The sequence below is a fragment of the Alligator sinensis genome, unplaced genomic scaffold, assembly GCF_000455745.1.
Source record: "Alligator sinensis unplaced genomic scaffold, ASM45574v1 scaffold823_1, whole genome shotgun sequence".
NCBI lineage: Eukaryota > Metazoa > Chordata > Crocodylia > Alligatoridae > Alligator > Alligator sinensis.
The window spans coordinates 723,051-743,067 of NW_005842272.1; the positions used below are offsets into that span (position 1 = coordinate 723,051).

Here is a 20,017-nt window from a genome sequence, read left to right on the forward strand (position 1 = left end):
GCCTTGCGAGACTGTGTGCCCCTCCCCCCCCCCGATTAGGCAGACCATCAGGACCCCCATTACTTACCTTCACTCCCCTTGCCCTGATGGCGTCTCCTCGTCTTCCTGCAGCCCCCTCCCCCGGCGAGTCTAGTTTAAAGCTCTGTTCTGTTTGCTATTGGTTCAGTCTACCTGTGAAGATTGAATTGATTCTGCCTTGGGCTTTTTGACTGTCCTATACTTAGCCAAAAAACAGAGATTATAAACTAGCTTGCACTTGGTAAGTCTTACAAACTACACTAGACATCACCAAGGAAAGACTTTTGCTCCAAACTGCAGATTAATTATTTTATCTGGGTAGCACACTCTCACCCAAAGTTCACACTAGTGGTGAATTCTCCCATAAAATCTCTAAAGTTAATTCAGACTTCAGAAGATTATATGAAGATTTTTGGAGATAGATACTTTAGATACAGAACTGCAGACAAAATTGAAAGCAAACAAAGAGGAAGTCTTGATCATTGACACTTGTGATTCAGGGGCAATCTACAGCCATTGTGTTGAGAAGATGGAGCTCTTCCCTCTGAATTATCTGAGAAAAATAATAAAGAAAAGATGGAGAGACAGAATCCTCAAAACCAAAATCCTCCAACAAGCACAGATCCTATGATTATGCTGGCACAACTAAAGGTGGTTACATAGGTGGTTACCTTTAGTTGTGCCAGCATAATCATAGGATCTGTGCTTGTTGGAGGATTTTGGTTTTGGGGATTCTGTCTCTCCATCTTTTCTTCATTATTTTTCTCAGATAATAGCCATATAGTCAAATAGAAGGTAACCAGCTCCTCAAGAAAATCCTTTATGGAGAACTACACTCTGGTAGGCATTCATGGAGAATATACAAAGATAGTCTAAAAGCAACTATTGCCCAAACAATGCAGTCTTGATATTCAAAACAGGGATTGAAAAGCCCATGAGCAGAAGCCTGACGTAAACTGCTCCAAGACTAAGTACAAGTACTGTGAGTAAGTACAAGTCTAATTCATTTGGGGCCAAGAACACCAGTGACATATGGTGTCAGGATCAGCTTTATCAGTCACCAACATCCACCATTCCTGGTTCAGTCTGTATCTGTATGTACCAAGCAAACCAGCCACCAAAGAATGTATTCCCGCATACCTTTGTCATGAGATGAAATTCAGTCTTTGACTATGAAAGACAATGGCAGTAATAATTTGAAGGTGCTCCCTGTAGACTGAGTAATATGCATGTGCCAAGCTTATAAAAACAGAGTGCTCTCAAGATGCAACTAAAAACATTTTCATCAGAGAACTGAGATGGTGTCTGTTGATATCTTTTAATATCTTTGGATCCCTGCACAGTAAAAACCCCTAACCGTGAGTAAATTTGATACCTGCTAGTGCAGGTATCAAATTTACTCACGATTAGTTACCAGGTAGTTATGCATGTATAGACATGACCTGGGAGCAAGTTTGTTCCCAGGTCAGCCTTGCCACTAGGGGGATGGCCTGAGGCTAGCCTCAGGACTCTGAGCTGGGAACCTCTTCTGCCCTAGGGCTGGGTTGCCTCTATGGCAGCCCGTCTCAGGCCTTTAAAAGCCTGCAGGCATTTTGAGTCTTGGGGCACACCAGCAAGCAGCCTGAGGTAACTCCAGGCCCTGTGTCCCCCTGGTCAGGCTGCAGGCTACCCGTACCAGCCTGCTTGCACCCTCGTGCTTTTGCCTGGCACTGTAGGGCTGTGCAGCTGCCAGGCCCATGCCGTTCAGGCATGCAGGCTGCTTGAGGCTGCTGCTGGCTCCAGCCAGGTCTGCCAGATCCCAGGCCTATCTCCAGCTGTCCACAGCCCATCCCCAGCACCCTGCCCTAAGCTTGCAGGTGCTGTGGGGCATTGCCTCTGCCATGTGGCTTCCAGTCCCACACTGGGCCCCTGCACTGGGCATTGCAGGCAGCTATCCAGGCCCGACAGCACAGGGACAGCTGCATGGAGGCCCAGAGAGCTAGCACAGGACCCATGATGCCCTCATCCTTGCTGATACCCAAGCTCATACCTGTGCCTTCCACCTGAGGCCCCAACTGCTCCATGGAGGAGACTGGTAACCTTGTGGCACTGTTAGGTAAGGTAGAGGTACAGTGCCAGTTTGAGCAGGGCAGCCACTCCAATGCTTACGTCAAGGGGCCCAGCTGTCAGGCTGGATGTGGGAGCACGGGCACAACTGGTTGGCATGGCAGTGCAGAATAAAGGTCAAGGCCATGTGGGAACAGTGGGTTTCTATCACTGACTGCAGTCAGTTGGGGAGCACCCATAAGTCCTTGCCCTTTATCCAGCAACTGACAGACATCCTCATGTCCTGGGACCCAGGCCACAGCCATGCTGTCTGCAGCAGCATGAGCAGCCTGCCTGAGCCCTGCTGCCCTGGTCTGGCACCCGCAGTGACATGTCACCAGGGGAGGGCCCCTTGGGCCTGTAGCTGCCCATCCCCCAAGCTCACCAGTTGCACCCTCTACCAGCATCTCAGGAAGGCCGGGCCAGCACCTGCTGCATCAGCTCTGCAGCCCCAGCCTCAGCCATGAGAAGCTGCTGGCAGCCATGACACTGCTGGCTGCCAGCAGCACCAGCTCTTCCCCGGGGGCACGGCCCCTGGCTCTCCCTTGTTATCTGAGGACATGCCCAGAGTCACACGCCGTCATTGATAGCCATGACCACATAGGCATGCTAGCTCCAGCCACGTGGTAATTCCCACACTTGGGGACAGCCCTCCCTGTCCCAGCCCTTGCCCCTGCCCCTACCACCCACCTGGCCCACCCACACTCCACTGGCCCCAGGTTCCCCCCCATAGCATGCAAAGAAGTGGGCAACTGTGCAAAACTTTATTGAGCAGCCCATGCTCCTGCATTTAAGCAGGCATGGGCCTCTCACATGCTGAGGAGCACATTGATGCTGGCAGTGATGTCCTCCTCAGCTATGGGGGGGCAGGGATGTATGGTGCAGCCACAAGTAGACCTCCAGGTAGTGGCAGAGGTTGTGGAGCAGCCTGGGCTTGCCCCCATGTGCTGTCAAATCTCAGGGTCTCATGCCAGGTGTGCAGTTGTACCCATGGCCCCATGGCCATCAGCAGCAGCAGGGCATGGTGGGTCAGGCAACCCCTGGTCCATGCAAACAGCTCCTTTCGCAGCTCATGAGGCATGCACATTGGGGCACTCTTGGGGCACAGCAGCGGCATGGGGGGGCTGGCCCTGGGTGCCTCCTTGGAGAATCCCCCTGCAGGAAGGGGGGTGCAGGCAACTCTTCATCCTAGTCATTTGGGAGCCCCACATCTCCCACGTCTGGCTGCCATGGGCTGAGCTGCAGCATAGCAGAGTGGTTGGCTTGCAGGAGGAGGGGGGAGGCAGTGGGGTCTGGAGCCACGGCACCAGGTGCTGCCAGGAACCTGGCCTGCCTTGCTCTGGGAATGGGGCAGGGAAGACTGCCCCATTCCCAGAGCAAGGCTGCTGCGGCCAGCACCCAGCAGCCCACCAGCCCCAGGGGAGCAAGCAGGGATGGGGGGCTTAGCCAGCAGCTACCTGTGCCCAGGCATGCCCACCCAACTTACTGTGGCCCCAGAGCACCCATATATTCCCAGCCCCCAACCTGAGGTCAGGCACCACAATCACTGTTACAGAGCATCTTATCTCTGAAATGTTGCAAACTCACACAGACAGCTTCTTTCTCATGGCTCTCTTGGGTTTGCAGATGCATGCACGGGAGAGGCCACGTTTGACAGCTGAGATGTAGGCTCAGGGTTGCTGCTGCCCACAGTCAGGGCCCTGTGGATGCACTGGCTCCGCCAGAGGATGACCCTGGACAGGACCCTCCTCCTGGACCACCTGGTTATGGTGTCAGAGGACCAGATGGTGGTTGCTTGGGCCTGGTGGGCAGAGGATGTGGCCTGTCATGACAGGTGGTGGGTGGAGGACATTGCTTGTGAGGACACGTAGGACCAGCACTAGGAGGCATGGGATTGAGTGGACAAGGAATTCTGGGCACAGCTCCTGGCTCTGGAGCATAAGTGGGTGGAGGTGCTATGGGAGCAGAACGCCATCCTAGCCCAGACATTGCAGGTTATAGACGATGACCACTGGGTGCTGGAGAACCATTCTGGCCCTGGAGGTCACCTTCATGCTGCCTGCTGCCTGGTCCCCGACCCTAGGCTCGCCTGCCCCTTGGCAGCCACTTGCTGCTTAGCAGCAGGCCGCCTCCTGAGCCTGGGAGGAGGTTGTACAACTCCTCCAGCAGCCAGGAGCACCTGCCCCAGACCCTGCCCTAGGTCTGGTGCCACAAGGTCCTCCCCACCTGGGCTCAGCCCTGCAACTTACCCTGGCTCTACATGGGTGTGTAGCCAGAGCTGCCTGCAGCACAGCCAGGACTGTATGTCAGCCCTGCTGGCTTTGGACACTGCCTGCTGGAGGGGGAGCTGCCTGCGCTAGGGGACCACCGGTTGACATTGCCCCTCGGTGAGCCCACCACCTGATGCACTGACCATGGCATGTGTACTCATGGGGGAATTGGCCAGAACCCCGGGTGCTGGCTGCCTGTCCCCAGGCTCTGCTCCCTAGATGCCCCCACACCATGCCCCCCCACCCCAGGATGGCACACAAAGACATTGTACAAAGTTTTCACGGGGAAGAAGGTGTTTTATTGGTGGGTGGGGTGGGTGGTTGAGGGAGTCTGTTTTTTAGGGGGAAAGGAGGGGTTTGGTTGATATGAGGGAAATAAAAAACTTGTGAGATGTGTCTGCAGTGAGAGTGATGCTGGTGGTGGGCGGGGGCTGGGGGGGTCATGGGCAGCGGTGCAGGCAGGCTACAGCAGGTAATGCTGGCAGAGGTGGTTGGCCAGTGCCTGCCACACCCAGTGCTCTGGACCCTCTAGCAGGTGTGCGGCTCTCCTTGGGCCTTCGTGGTTGTGGGCCTGCTGTCACTACTGCTACCCTGTGTGGTACTCATGTTGCCAGGCATCCTCCACACACCGTGCCTCCTCCACCTAGGTCTCATTGAAGAGCTCCCCCTGGGCTTCACAGATGTTATGCAGCACACAAGCTGTGAGAGGGACCCAGGGGAGGTTGTCTGTGGTGAACTCAAGGCAGGTGGTGAACTCAAGGGTGCGCCAGCGTCCCTGGATGTGATTGAAGGCACGCTCCACCAGGGTGCAGGCCCAGATAGCAGTTAAAGTGATCATGGTGGTGGTCCATGTGGCCAATGGAGGGCCACATGAGCCAGGGTAGGAGTGGGTAGGCGGGATCCCTAATGAGGAGGGGTGGGACGGCCATGGCACAAAGCTGCAGGTCTGGCACCCCTGGAGCAAAGTGTCCACTCTCCACTAGGCCCGGCAAGCCTGAGTTCCTGAAGGATGGTCCCAATGTGAACTGGGCTGGAAGACAGCTACCCCTGCAACTGGCACAGCTCCCCCACATCGGGGCTTAGCCAGGCAGCAGTGTCTCCCTGCTGCCTGGGCTGACCAGGAGCTAAATAGCCCCTAGTCAGCATCTACATGTGCGCTACTTCACATTACCTAATGTGCCATTTATTTAGTACCTGTATGGGTTGGTACTAGCAAATGGCACATTAAACTAATTTAATATGAAGTAAGTTAAACACATATGTAGATGGTGATGCTTTACTTGTTTAGAAGCACCCTCTTAGAGGCACCTAAATACTTTTTTGGATTTGGCCTTTAATCTAATGGTCCTAGCTGGTTTTAAAATCTACTATAAATTTGTTTCTCTAAGCTGTTTAAATAATTTTTCCTCAGTATAAAATGGGGGCTCTGCAAGTATGTATATTCCATATACATCTGAAAATAAAGGCTGTGTGTGTGTATGTGTGTATCAGGGTTATGATTAGGAGGTAGGCAGTCAAGGCTTGACCCTAGAGGGTCACAACCCAAGGGAGCAGAAACAAACCATGTCAGGGAAACAAGAGTCTCAGCTAGAATCAGGATCAGGAGCAGAAATGTATGGGATGCCAAGGTCTATGAGGGACCCAGACATAGTTTTTAGGTAGAACCATGAGGTGGGAATGGAGGGGCCAGGGAGTGAGGGCAGGGATCCAGACCAAAGTCACTAACCAGGAGTTCCAAGACAGGCAGCTATAGCTATACAGGACTGGGATTTGGGCAATCACCAACCTAAACCATGAGCCAGGAACTGGCAGCCAGAGGACAGAGTTTTGGAATGTAATCTGGAGCCTCAGGGGTAAAAACTAGCAATGCAGTCTGAAGCACAAGGGGATCATGTTGGAGTCTAGAACTGGGAACAGATGTGCAGGAAGGAAGAGTAATGAACAAGGATGAAGTGAGGAAGCCAACACACAGGTCTCAGGGAACAGGAAATAGGGCACAACAAGCAGAACCTGGGACACTAGGGATTAATAGCCTTGAATAAGGGAATTAAAAACATGCAGTCAAAATTCCAAGGAAACCAGAGAAACATATATCAAGAGTAGCCTGTTGGACACTGAAGGGGCTTCTGCTTATGAGCAGGCAGCCAGACCCATACAGATTACTGGCGCCAGTTGACAGGCAATTAGCAGCTAGGCCCACTGAGTAACCAGGCCCGGGTGGGGACAGTTTAGCATTTTAAGCCTGTTTGCTGCCCTCATTCCTGTCTGTCTCTAGTACTATTTGGAATCTGAAAGCATATGGAAACTATAACAAATGCTTTATCAAGAGTGTTTGTTTCTAATACATGAAGAGAGCAGAGGACTGGGGATGTTTTACCCTTTAATCAGGGGATAGAAGTGCAGATTTTTTCCAAACCAACCCATATATAGAATTATCTTGCAAGTATATTAAGCTCCAAGCATTTAAACCGTTCAAATAAACTGATACTCTTGCTGAGAAACTTTTTGAAACTAGTAGTTTCAAGTTAATCCTTTTCAACTTTTACTTTCAACACTTTCTTGCAGAATGTAGATTTCAGATCTGATTGGAGGCTGAGGTGATGTGAATTCTAAGGCAAATGGTTGCCAACTCAACGGCTGCAAGTGTGTGGCCATAGCAGAAATACCTCCTGTGCACCCAGGGCACGGTACAGCCTTGTCAGGTTCTAATGAATCTGCAAACTCTGCTAAATACCCTTTCACAAGGACATGGAAAGGAAGGAAACAAATAGTCAATCCATTTCTAGATCAATGAGGCAAATTTTTCTTCCAAAATAAAATAGCTTTTATGTAAATTAAGTTCAAGATGATATCAAACAGATTATCAGTTTCCCTTTCAGTAAATAAGAGAGAGGATTCTAATAAAAATGATACTTTAATTTCTTTGTGCTGATCATATTACATTTTAATTTCTTTCCTCTTGGTACTTTTGATAAGCAATATAATTTTACATTGCTGGTAGACTGTACACTAAATACCATAATGATGTATAGACACTTACATTTTCTGCCATATACTGACAAATCTCTTTGGTTAATAAGCATAGCTAATAAAGTTAAATAGAAGGTGTTATTAAACCTTAGGAAAAGCACATTAGAAATGATTAACATATTTTTCTTTCTGATGTTATACATGTTGGATAAATATTTTGTCTAAAAATATAAAGGTCTACTGAATTGAAACACAGGGAAAAGTGTTATATAAAATACAATAAAAAGATAAATAATGAGAAGATAAATAATAATAAATGCTTGTTGAATGCAGTCTCAATTTACATCAAGTCATCAGTTTCTTTTCTCAGTTAAACTTCCTCTAAATGAATTCACCTTAAGGTTGAAACCAAGGTCCCTGTAGTATTTAGGATGAGAAGTGTTTATCATTTGACCTGCTTAAAACTTTAGGGGGTTGTTGAACAGGTAGAATAGGTATTTTTATACCCCGCCCCGCCCATCTGGGGAACAAGTATATATAAAAGAAAAGCACCACGACAATCACTTTTTCCCCCTAAGGTTGGGATGGTAAAGTATCCTATTATCTTAATACCGGTATCACTTTTTTTCTATTTTATAGTCCATGATGATGATGATAGGCAATCACTCACAAATGAGTAAGATTGTCTTCAAGGATCTTAATAGTGAGTCCGCAGGTGGCTCCATAGCCCAATTACAGATCCACATGTCTTGTCACAGTGAGGACAGGTGTTTCCAGGAGGAATGGGCACCGTGTTGCTGTGTTGGATGTTCTGATGTTCTTTTTGCCTGTTCCTATTTTGCCTGTCGATGAGCTGTATAAAGTGTTGAGGTCCCTACCAAAGAGTCTTCTTCCATTTTGGTCGGTCCTGAGCAAGGGTCTCCCAAGTGTTGATGTTGATGTTACACCTCTTCATGTTTACCTTCGGAGTGTCTTTGAAGAGCTTTCTTTGTCCTCTACTTCGCTGACCTTCTTTCAGCTGTAAGAAAAAGTTTCTCTTTGGAAGGCAGGAGTCAGGCATGTGAACAACATGACCTGTCCAGTGAAGTTGGTTTTGGATGATCACAGCCTCAATGCTGTTGGAATTTGCTTCGGCCAAGACACTGATGTTTGTGTGTCTATCCTCCCAGCTAATCCAAAGGATCTTGCGAGGACACCGTTGGTGGTACTTTTCCAAGCTCTTGAGATGTCTTCTGTATGTGGTCCATGCTTCCGAACCATACAGCAGAGTTGGAATGACAGTGGCTTGATAAACCAGGAACTTTGTTTCAGCAAGGATGCCATGATTTAAGAAGACTCTCTTACTCAGATGTCCAAAGGCTGTGCTCGCGTAATTCAAGCGGTGTTGTATTTCTGCGTCGATGTCTGCCTTTGATGAAAGATGGCTTCCAAGATAGGTGAACTGATCCATGTTTATGGGGCTTTTTTTCCCATTTGGAGCAGGTTGGTAAAGGACTTGGGTTTTCCTGGTGTTTAGAGTTAGGCCAATACTCTTGTAGACTTCCGAGAATACATTAAGAATGGTTTGGAGGTCCATTTCAGATTGAGCAATGACAGCATTGTCATCTGCATACTGGAGCTCCAATATGGATGTTGTTATGGTCTTTGTTTTGGACTTAAGTCTGTTGAGGTTGAAGAATCTTCTGTCCATCCTATACACAGTTTCAATTCCAGTTGGGAGCTTTTTGTCAGGAAAGTGCATTATGGTGGAGATGAAGATGGAAAATAAAGTGGGAGCGATGACGCAACCTTCCTTTACTCCAGTTTTCACCTCAAATGGTTCTGTTTGATTCTGGTTGCTAAGAACCCTTGCTGACGTTGTCATGGAGAAGTCTCAGAACGCTGATGAACTTGTTTGAAGAGCCAATTTTGGACAGAATTTTCCATAGGGCTTTGCAGTTTATAGAATCAAAGGCTTTAGAGAGGTCAATGAAGGCCAAATAGAGAGAAGTTGCTCACGACACTTCTTCATGTCCTCAGTTCCTCGAGATGGTCTGAAGCCACTTTGAGATTCTGGAAGAATTTCTTCCGCAAGCGGAAGAAGGTGGCTAGCAAGGATACGGGCAATAACTTTCCCAGCACTGGCCAACAATGAGATGCCTCAGTAGTTTCTGCAATCAGCTCTGTCTCCTTTCTTGAAGATAGTAATAATCAAGGCATCCCTTAGGTCAGCTGGGATTTCTTCCTTGTTTCAGATTTTAAGGATGAGGACATCAAGCTGACATGTAAGTTGTTCTCCTCCTCATTTAAAAATCTCTGCAGGTATTCCATCAACGCCGGGTTGCCTTGTTATTCTTCATTTTCCTGATGGCACTCCCACCCTCTGCCAGGGTAGGCGGCAAACTGAGGTCTTCTCTGATTGCTTTTTGCAGAAAGTTGTAGATCTTATCTTCATCGACAGCTGAGTTACGATTCAGAAGGTCCTGGAAATGTTCTTTCCAGTGAGCATTGATGGGTTTGTTGTCTTTCAGGAGTGTAGTTCCATCCTTTGATCTTAGAGGATTAAGGCCTTGAGTGCTAGGGCTGTAGACAGCTTTTGTAGCACTGAAGAAGCCATGAGTGTGTATAATATATATAATATATATAATATACGTGTGTGTATATGTTGGGGGAGGTATTTTACAGTCTGTAGTATTGATGATATCTGTCTTTTGATTTCTGTACTGGTAATAACTCTGAGATACACTTTTAGGCAAAAAAATTTAGATGACTTTTCAGAAATAATATACCAAACCAATAACCATTCCTTTTTTCCAAAGCTCTTCCAAATGCTTTTCCTGATTAACTTCAAATAGGTATTTTTAAAACACTCTTTGACTAGACACCATGTATGAGAGATGCTTTCTTATGAAAGTCAGAGAAAGGATGGATGTCCAGGCTGATTTTATAATTGTAAACATCTGCCATCCTTACCTACAGAGGCACAACTTTAACAACATAATAATGCATATATTACATAAGTGCCAAGAATTTTGTTGAAAGCCTGAGCTTTGTGGAGAGGGAAGACCTTTTAAAGAACATATTAACTTCTAATCTAAATCATACTCATTGTTATTAAAGCTTGAAATAGGTTGAATACTTAAAGTGAGATGAAGAAGAATAATAAAAGACCAGAGACATACTAAAGAAGTGGGAGAATCATTGCTGAATGTTAAAAACAGCTAAAATGACTAAACAAGACAAATATTCCTGTTAGATATATTTTTTTTTAGCTAGAACAAATTTCTTTTGCAATAAATATCATTATAAAAAGAGGCTTGAAACATGAATTGAAAATTATGTTCAACAAAATGGGCTGAAACATTTAAATAAATTACAACTTAAATTAGTTTTTTATTTGGCTTCAGGCAGCTTGAGACTTCCCCATGTACACCATTCTAGCTTTGCTAATTTTTGAAACTATTGATTAGTCTTTCAGTCATTAAGCAATACAATTATTATGTATTGTTTGTGTCACTGTAATACCCAGGAGTCCTCACCCTAGTTCAGAACTGTACCGTGTGGCTGGGTGCTGAACAAATACAAAACAAGAATCTCCATCTTTGGAGGTTTTTAAGACATGGCTAGATAAAGCCTTGGCTGGGATGATCTAATTGGGGATGGTCCCGCTTTGAGCAAGGGGTTGCCCTCCTGAGAGCCCTTCTGACCCTAATTGTCTATGATGCTATGATTCTATAAAAATAATTAATAATTTCAAAATATAAAGGTAGGATCAAAGCTTGTATATGTAGTAGTCTGTTTTGCTGCTAGTAAATTAAAAGGGTTTTTTTGTGAATATTGTCTGACTGAGTTTACATGGGACATGTATATTTCAGTGGTGAATTTTACAGCAACCCCTTAGATAAAGAGAAAAAAATAGTTCCACATATAAGCTTTCAGACTCCATTATATAAAAGTATCTTTACAAATTTGATGTGGCTTTTGCTTCAATTAGGAGCTGAACCCTGGAAGTGAGATTAGAATGTAATATATATTTTGTACTCTTTTATTTTAGGAATTACTTACCTTGACCATGCAGGTGCCACGCTTTTTGCAGACAGCCTGCTTAAGGGGTTTATGGATGATCTCAGAGAAAACATTTATGGTGAGTACAAAGTGACTTTCTCATTGCCTCTCAGCTACAATTTAAATAGACTAAAACCTTTTGTCTTTTTTACTGGAAGGGTACGTGCGTTCTTTATGCTGCAGTGACTTAGTGAGAAGAATTAATTTATATAGGCCTATGGGTCACGCATCTTGAGTCTGGAGAGTAGCTCACTGGTAGGCTTGGGAAAAGGTGTTTCGGTCTAGACCCCACAGAGGATTTGGCAGCCTAAAAGTTAGATGCTTCAGTGTCTAACTTATGGATGTCTGTAGCCAAAAGGAACCAGTGAGGGACATCTTAAACTCTGCCTCTCTTTATGGCTTAGATGTCTAACTCAGGGCTACAGGCAAGTATCTCAAGCTGCTTGGGAGCCACAACCCTGAATCAGCCTCTGCAGAGTAAGCACCTATACCCAGGGGTTGGCAATCCGTGGGGTGGATCTGGCCTGTGAAGGAGCTACATCTGCCTTACAAAGATCTAACCAGGCCCAAGGCAGCTGTGAGATTGCAGCCTCTGCAGCCTTCCCTACTGCTCTCTCAAGCCTGCCGGTAAGGGTAGGTGTAGGTGGGTTGAATATGACAGTGGGGAGAGGCCAGTGGAGATTTACAGTTGGCAGGAGGAGCCTGGATGCAAACTCTGGCCCATGGAGCAAAAGGTTGCCAAGCCCTGCCTCTGCTCATTCTTTCAAAGGAGTGAGCAGGGCTCTCTCTCTCTCTCTCTCTCTCTCTCTCTCAAAGTATCGCTGCTCCCAATGACCATCTTGCAAAAAAATAGCCTGAAGGTTAGAGCCAGGAAATGCCATATCCAAGAGTGAGTTCCTTTCCTATTTGAGAGAGTTGGACCCACAGCTAAAAGACTGCCCTAACCACCAGGCTCCTAAGTACTCAGGTGGGAGGAGGAGGAAGGTCACCCTATAATGCAGGGGTCAGGAAAATGGCAGATCTGCCAAGCAGCTGGACTCCATTTCCCAGCAGCCCCTGCCCACGTTGCTGCCTCTGGTTTCCATGGAGACCCCAGGAGTGGCAGGGCCATGACAGCATAAGGCCAGGGTTTCTGTGGAGATCAGCCCCAGCAGTGCTGGGCTGGAGAGGGAGCTGCTCTGGGGCTGGGACTTTGTAGTGGTGACATTCGTGGTCCAGAGCTCATCTATTTTTATAGATTGCCTTGAGTTCCTTAAATTGAAGGGTACTGTGGCATTATTTGATTTATAATATTGTCTAGATTGAAGTTGTTTTGGAGTTAGTATGAGATGCACATGCATGTAGGACACAGGCTACCACGTATTCTGAAGAGTCTGCTACTTCTTTTGCCTAAGAAATGTCACCAGAGATCACAAGCCTACTGAGCATGGTTGGTACACCGTGAGTGTAGTTTGGCTTACTATGAGACATTCTGGCCCTGATCTAACAAACGCTCATGCAAGTGTTTAGTGCTGAAGTAGGTGAAATAGTCTGCTCTTCATAATGTTACATATGTACATAAATCTTTGCGGATTAGAGCCTTTCTATTCTATGCTAACTGTGTGCCAAATTGGTGCTCCCTGCAGCTGTTTGCATGTGATTGCTGACTTTGGAACTAACTGCTCCTCTTTAAACAGAGAGTCATGGCACAAACCACAGTATATCACATTTTTAGCATATAATACACACCTTTTATTTTTTCCAAAAATCAGATGCTGGAAATTTGGGGGTGCATTATATGCGAGAAATAGGGCAAGAACAGTTTCTGCTGATAGGGGCAAACGCAAAAATCAAATTTGCACCAATCCACAGGGAGCAGAATAAGGAGCAAGCTTGGCTCCCTAGCTGCTACTACTCAGTTACTTACCACAAAGAAAGAACTTTTTATTCAATTAAAAAACAAGGTATGTATCTTATTCTGGTAAATATTATATTAGCTCTCTACCTTCATTAGGTCATTTGTGTGAGCCGTTCAGTGATTCCAGATTCAAGATGACGCAGCGTTCTGTCCCCTCCATTGCCTCAGCAGAGCTGCCAAGAGCAGGGTTGTGTATGTGGCATAAGTTCCATTAAGAGTTTGAAATAATTCTTAATATAGAGATGACTTTTTAGCCTAAAGTGCAGCCCTGCATATAAATATTGTAACAGTATAAGCTGACTTGAACTGAGAAATGCACTTTCTGGTCTCCGATTCAAGTGTATATTAGTAATATTAAAAGGAATGCTCTGTCACTAGACGTTAGAAAGCCTGATAGATATTGTCTTATCTCTGATGTTTCAACTAATTCTGGGCTGAAACCTGATATTAAAAATTATAGGCCCCAACAGAGTTTTTTATGGATTTATTTAGTTAATTTGTAAGTGCTTATGAACAAGAAGGCCCCTCAAACCATTTCTGTATGTATTTTCAGTATGAGAGAAAGATCTGAATTCTGTTAGATGTTGCATCCCTTCATCAAGACTGACAAGTAAATTGCAATTACAGAGCCAGTTTCTTCTTTCAGCTACTCCTGTACCAACTCATTAAGTGCTGTTAAGGTGATATAAGTGTAAAGAAGGGAGTAGTATTTAAAGACACTATTGAAAATGAGGGTACACCATTTTCAGTTCTTTCTTTTGGTGAAACTTTGCAAGGCTAAAGTACTGACTGGCAGTTTGGGAGTGGGGAAGAAGAGCTAAGGATGTTCTATATGGAAAAAAATAAGGTACAAGCATAGATAAAAAACAAGGAACAAGTTCTGAGGCTGCTTTTCATACTGGAAATTTGCCATGTTGCTTTTTTAAGCTTCCCTCTCTAGTCTGTAATGTTTAAAAACTATGACAAATACTTACTGTTTTACCGTCTTTTGCAAAAATTATAGTGTTATAGGCACTTACCTTTTTTAAAACGTTATTTCTCAAATGATATCTACTTTGGTTAAGTCAGATGCTTATTAACATGAGGAAGTGATACTTAGACTTTCGGTCTACATTCTCATTTCAGCAACAATCTGTATTGGGGGTTTTCAAAATTTTTTAGATTCAAGGTACCCCTTGGAAAATGTCAGCTCTTATTTTTCACTCTGTTTTTGACTACAGAAAAATAATAGAGAAATTCTGCTGTTGCAGATTGCTCAGAAAGATCATAACACAGCAGAATGTTTTTAACACTATGAATTCCTGTTTGAAATCTCTGGGATTATTTTGTGAATCATGTTTGCAAACCTAACAGTGCTAACAATGCAGGGCACCCCTGAAAGCATCTGAAGGCACCCCAGTGTGCTGTAGTGCCCTGGCTGAGACTCACTGATTTCTACCTGTAGTTTATTTTTATTTTTTTTATTTTTATTTTTTTTTGTGTGTTTAACTTTTTAACAGGACCTGTTTATGTTGACTTGAGGAAAGCTGGTTGATGAGTTTGCAATAGAATAGATATCTTAGAGGAGCCACATTTATATTGCAGAAACTATTTCCATTTAAGACATATGACTGATTTAAACCTACCTGCTGAAGAATTAACAGTTATTGCTTCAACATACCAAGCCTCCTAACCCTCTGACTGTTATTGGCTTGTTAGCTCATGCATGTACATATTTATTACACATGTACGCGGTGTCTGTTGCTTCCTTCTAGTGGAATAGCATATATCTCTAGTTCCTTCTAATGGATCTCTCTAAGTATTAGTAATTGATCCAGTCATGTCTGGCAGCTGAAGTTTCAAGGTCTGTCATAATTGCTTTTTTCTGTTATATGTCTTGACTTAACTGCTCTAAAGAGCTTCAGGGCATTTCTGTGAAGTATACATTAAATCTTTCTTTGTCATCTTTTTAGACTGGCTTGGTACAGTACTTTGATAAAAGCGGGGGGGGTGAAAATTTATAACAAAAGTGTGATTAATGATTAACTTCTATGTCTCTATTGTCTCCTAGGCAACCCGCATAGTCAGAACATCAGTAGCAAACTGACGTATGACACTATTGAGCATGTTCGATACAGGTAGAAGTATCTCTGTTTCACATAGTATCTTTAGCACCTTGTATCTTTGATTTTGATTTCCCATATGCTCTGGTGATAATTCTTTGGTATTATTTCACTTTAGCATATTGCTGGTTGCATGTGAATAACATGTCTGCTTAACTCCATTAGGAATTGGGCAGTCACTTTTGAGGGAGTTTGTGGGGGTGGGGAGGGACACCAAACCTTCCTGCCCTCCCACCATGGTCAAAATCACTTTTTATACATACATAAGTACATGTGTGACAGTGTTACAGTACAGCTTGCAGCTGCAGTAAGATGTAAGGACTGAAGCCTCAAATGCAAAAGGCTTATGGTTGTTATTAAGATGGTTCAGGAGGTCAAGGGCATGGTTAAAATTGAATAGGCACTCTCAAGGTACCTAGTGGATCATGGGAATTTGTGTATTATGTTAGAGGAATTGCTTGGGTACTTCTTGTGAAAGCAGTTAATTGCCTTTTTAAAATAGGTTTAAGTACTAGAGTTAAGGGAGAGGTAGAGAAGATTGAATGAAAATTATGAGACTGTTCAGTGTTTTTTTGCTGTGTATTGAAGGGTGAGCTCAATAGTAAGAGCATCCCCTCCCCAAGCAACTTCAGGAATGGATGAGAATCTACTTCTCACTAATTTATTTTAATAGCAGAAAGCTGAGATTAGTCCAGCCAATCACTGAAGCTATTTGTGTTCAATGGGAGCTATAAATTAATTTACGTACTTAACTCTATTAAAAACTATGTTATAGAATAACAGTATAAGAGTTTGCTCGGGGCAAGATTTCCCCTTTGGGCTTCAGTGGCACAGTTTGCCAAAGGTATGCAGGACTTGGCCCTTATTTCTTGCAAGCCATGGATGTCCCAAATTACTTTGCAAAGTTCAAGTCTGTGTACCTGTAGGCCAGGTACAAGGTCAAAAAGCCCAAGGCTGAATCAATTTAGTCTGCAGGTTGCAGGTTAAGCTGTACAGATTAAATTGAAACAGAAATGAACAGACATTTACCTTTGATTCTGGAAATGGAGCCACATGCCTGTAGTGGCTCAGGCCAGAAGCCAGGGGGCGCTAGAGGATGGCTTTCTAGCTGTGTGCTCATTTTCAATTCCTTCTGCCCCCAAGGTCTCTGGGATTTGCAGTCCACAGTCACAGCAGCAGGATTCTGCAGGGTTGCTCATCACTTCTTCTTTCTGCTTCCAGGTGCCTCTTTACTCCTCATTTAAATTAAATGGGTTTATAAAATTTAAACTTGTTTATTTTGGAGAGTCGCATCTGTGTTTACATGCACTAGGTTTTCAAATGAATTAAGCCCTGGAGTGTTGCATCTGTGTTTGCATGTACTAGGTTTTCAGAGGAATTAAGCTGGGTCCATGGCTGGTGCCAAAGGAAAGTGGGATGGTCCAGCACTGCCCCCCCCAGCCTGGGGCCCCCACCCACCATGTGCCCATGCCCTGCCACACAGCTGTGGAAGCAGGGAGCTGGCAAACCACACAAGGAAAAAAAAAAACAAAAACAGAAGCAATTCAAAAGTGAAAGCAATTCGAAGGGGTGAACTATAAAAAAAGTCACAGCACCGTCTGGTGGACAAAGAGGTTCATTTCGTGTCTTTGAGTGCCTTTGTGTTTGCACACAACAAAGCCATGGACGTGATGCTTTAATTCCTGGTGAGCCAAAATAAACAATGTCCAAGGAGTTTTACTTTAATGCACAAGAAAGACTTTTAAAGCATCGGGAAATCCCACTCATGCAAACAAAAATGCAGTTGCAGCACATTAAAGGGCAAAAATTGTGGTGTGTACATACACCCCACAGTTGCAGCCAGCAGTAAGTTTGAGCAGGGGAAGGGTGTTTAACTGCCCCTCCCTGCCCCCTGACCTCAGCCAGGGTTTGCCTAGGGGAGCAATCCCCCCTGCAGACTGGGCTGCATCCCCAGCTGGGCTTACCCCCACTCCTACCCCCTTGTCAGCCAGCCCTCACTGCTTCAGCTGGAGAGAAGAGGGGCGGAGTGATCCCTGTTTTCTGGAGTAAACAGTCCAGCCCTGCCGAGCCCAGTCCAAGGCTGGGAAGCATGCTGGGGCATTGTGATTTAACTTGAACCAGGAAGGGGCCTGGGCCAGAAGTTTCATAAACTGGTTTGACCCAAATCAGTTAAACTACATTCAACCAGGTTTATATTAAACCAGTTTCAGCCATTTTGAAACTGGTTTATGTGCACTGAACTTCTGTTCTGTTACAGGTTTAAACCAGTTTCTGATTACTTAAACTGGTTTATACACAACTTCTGTCCCTAGCCATAATATTCAGACTTGGTCATTGTTTGAACCAGTGAAATCTGCTCTGCACCTATCTGCTGTCCTTTCTATAATAGGGGTTTACAAGGGCTCCGTCCTTAAGAAGGTTCAGCCCAGGAAACAAAATGTGCTTTCCTTAATTCATGGAACTATGCAAGAGACTAGGACTTCTTAGGGTGATATCTTTTGTTGGACCAACTGCTATTTGGGATAAAGTTAGGTAAGCTTTCTAATTCAAGACATTCCTGGACAATCACAGCTACAACATCACTCTTTTAACACTACCATTTCTTGGAACTATAGCATTTATTTGTGCCTGTCACAGGTGGCTTGCAAAATGTAGTCTGTTTACTTCAGGCCAGCATTTATTAGATGAGACTAGTTTTATCAACAGAACTAAAATTCCATGGAAGACTGATTGACTGGGTACCGTCCTTTTTGGTTCTAGTAACGTGCTTCAGTATTTTATTTGCTGAGGAACCAGATTATATGCTTTCAGGTTCTTAAAAAAAAAAAAAATCTCCTTTCATGCAATCACACTTGATGGTATACTTTACAGTAGTTCTCTAAAATATTTTTGTAGTGCTTTCTGTTTATTGTTATAAGGGAATAGAAAAGAAAGTAGACTACTCTGGTGTAACTTCTATGGCTTATTCTAAAAGAACCTACCATTTTCAGATTAATTTTATTTTGAACCTGGATTTAGAAATATGTCATGGCTTTTAAATACAACAGGACAGATATTTAGCAGCATCTCATTAAAAACAGCCTGAGCTCCTCTGCCCCAAACACCATGTGCTAGACTGCACCTAATAGAACTGGTAAGCCACCTTGCCTGCTACTCCTTACTAAAAAATTTAAGAAGCACAATCATTAAAGGAGAGAATTCAAGAAAAGTGTTAAAAAAATAATCAATATGTTAGGCTATCAACAAAGCAATGAAAGTGTTTGTGCATGTACGCTTGCAGCATTCCCACTCATTCTTGCAGGCCACTTGCACCATAAAAAACAAGCAATATGACAAGGTGGGGGAGTAGGTATATCAGTCCTATGTCACAGTTACCATATTTGATTTTTCTCAGAAAAGGTGAACCTCCAGCTAGTTGTTTTACAAGCTTTAAAAAGTTCGTTTGCTTTTAAGGTTTCTTTATTGAGAAGAAATACAGCTGAAAGAATGCCTTTTAAAAAGCTTTTCAGGGCTCTGTCGTGGTAGCAGCCATTTTGATGCGTTTTTCCTCTGACGGGAGACTTAAAAAATAACTTTAAAAAAAGTGTAATTTCCTTTAAATTTGATGGTGTTGATAATGGGAATAAATTGTGTTTCTGATCCACTAATGCACCAGTTGCTCAAAAATATGGAATAATCTGAATTGGATTCACCTCAACATTTATTTGTCAGTCAAAAACCATTCTTGGAGCGTAGGTTTCTAATCTGTTAATGTTGGTGACACTATATGTGCCTTGATAACAAAATATATAGTTAAAGTCTTATTGGTTTTACCCATGAAAACGATCATATAAATAGTTCACCTCATTATTTCTGTAACGTATCCATAAGCCATGTCATGATTGAAAGCTCCAATTTTGCAAAGCATGTGTGTGAATTGCTTTAAAAATGTTTCGGTGTCAGATTTATTTATTTTTTTAAGTTACTGTGTGTTCTGAAGTATGATGTGGAATATCAACGTTTTTCTTTATCCTAGTTTTCCTGAGCTAAGCAGTCTCTGCTTCAGGAAACAGCAATGTTAGAACTGTTACATATGTGGAAACTGCTTGACCTTTCATACACAGTAAGAAATAGTAGATACAGTATCTGCTTAGTATTGATTTGTCCTTTCTAAAGGTCACTAACTGGAGACTGTATGGATGAGTGAAACCTGAGCATAGGTTCTGTCCTTCCCAATATCGCACACAAAACTTGAAAACATTGTTTTAAAGCCAGAGTAGTTCAGATCTTTTATATGAAAGTTTTGTAAAGCTACCTCCCTTGCTGCCAGGCCATGCTAAAATAGCAGTACAGGCATTCCAGCAGTAGAAATGCTACATTTTTTTTTAAGAGCAAAGGTTCCTAATTTCCTCTGGGAGCTGTTTGCACTTAGGAAAGCAGCGACTCCTTGACTTCCTTAGAAACCTTCCCTCTGGAGGAGTAGGCTTTACTTCTCACTCTAACCTTGAAGAATCAGCCGATTCAGACATTTGAAAGTTTTATATATTTAATGGGATGCATCTTTAAGTCGGTGTCAAAAGGCAAGCCGATAGAAAGAGTGATTATTATGGTGACTCTGGACAGGGTAGATTCTAATCACATAAGCTTTACAG

The 20,017-nt window shown here is 44.1% G+C and overlaps 1 protein-coding gene across 2 annotated transcripts in view; it reads left to right on the forward strand.

The window, feature by feature from the left end:
* The window catches only part of MOCOS (molybdenum cofactor sulfurase), a 411,109-nt gene that overhangs the window by 61,179 nt on the left and 329,913 nt on the right, over nucleotides 1–20,017 (forward strand). The window contains exons 3-4 of one of the 2 annotated variants that reach the window (XM_025209241.1): nucleotides 11,377–11,466; nucleotides 15,335–15,401. In XM_025209241.1, the coding sequence (XP_025065026.1) occupies nucleotides 11,377–11,466; nucleotides 15,335–15,401 (157 nt within the window). Of the gene's footprint in view, nucleotides 1–11,374; nucleotides 11,467–15,334; nucleotides 15,402–20,017 lie in introns of those variants that run through there. The other variant, XM_025209242.1, reaches the window with a different exon arrangement.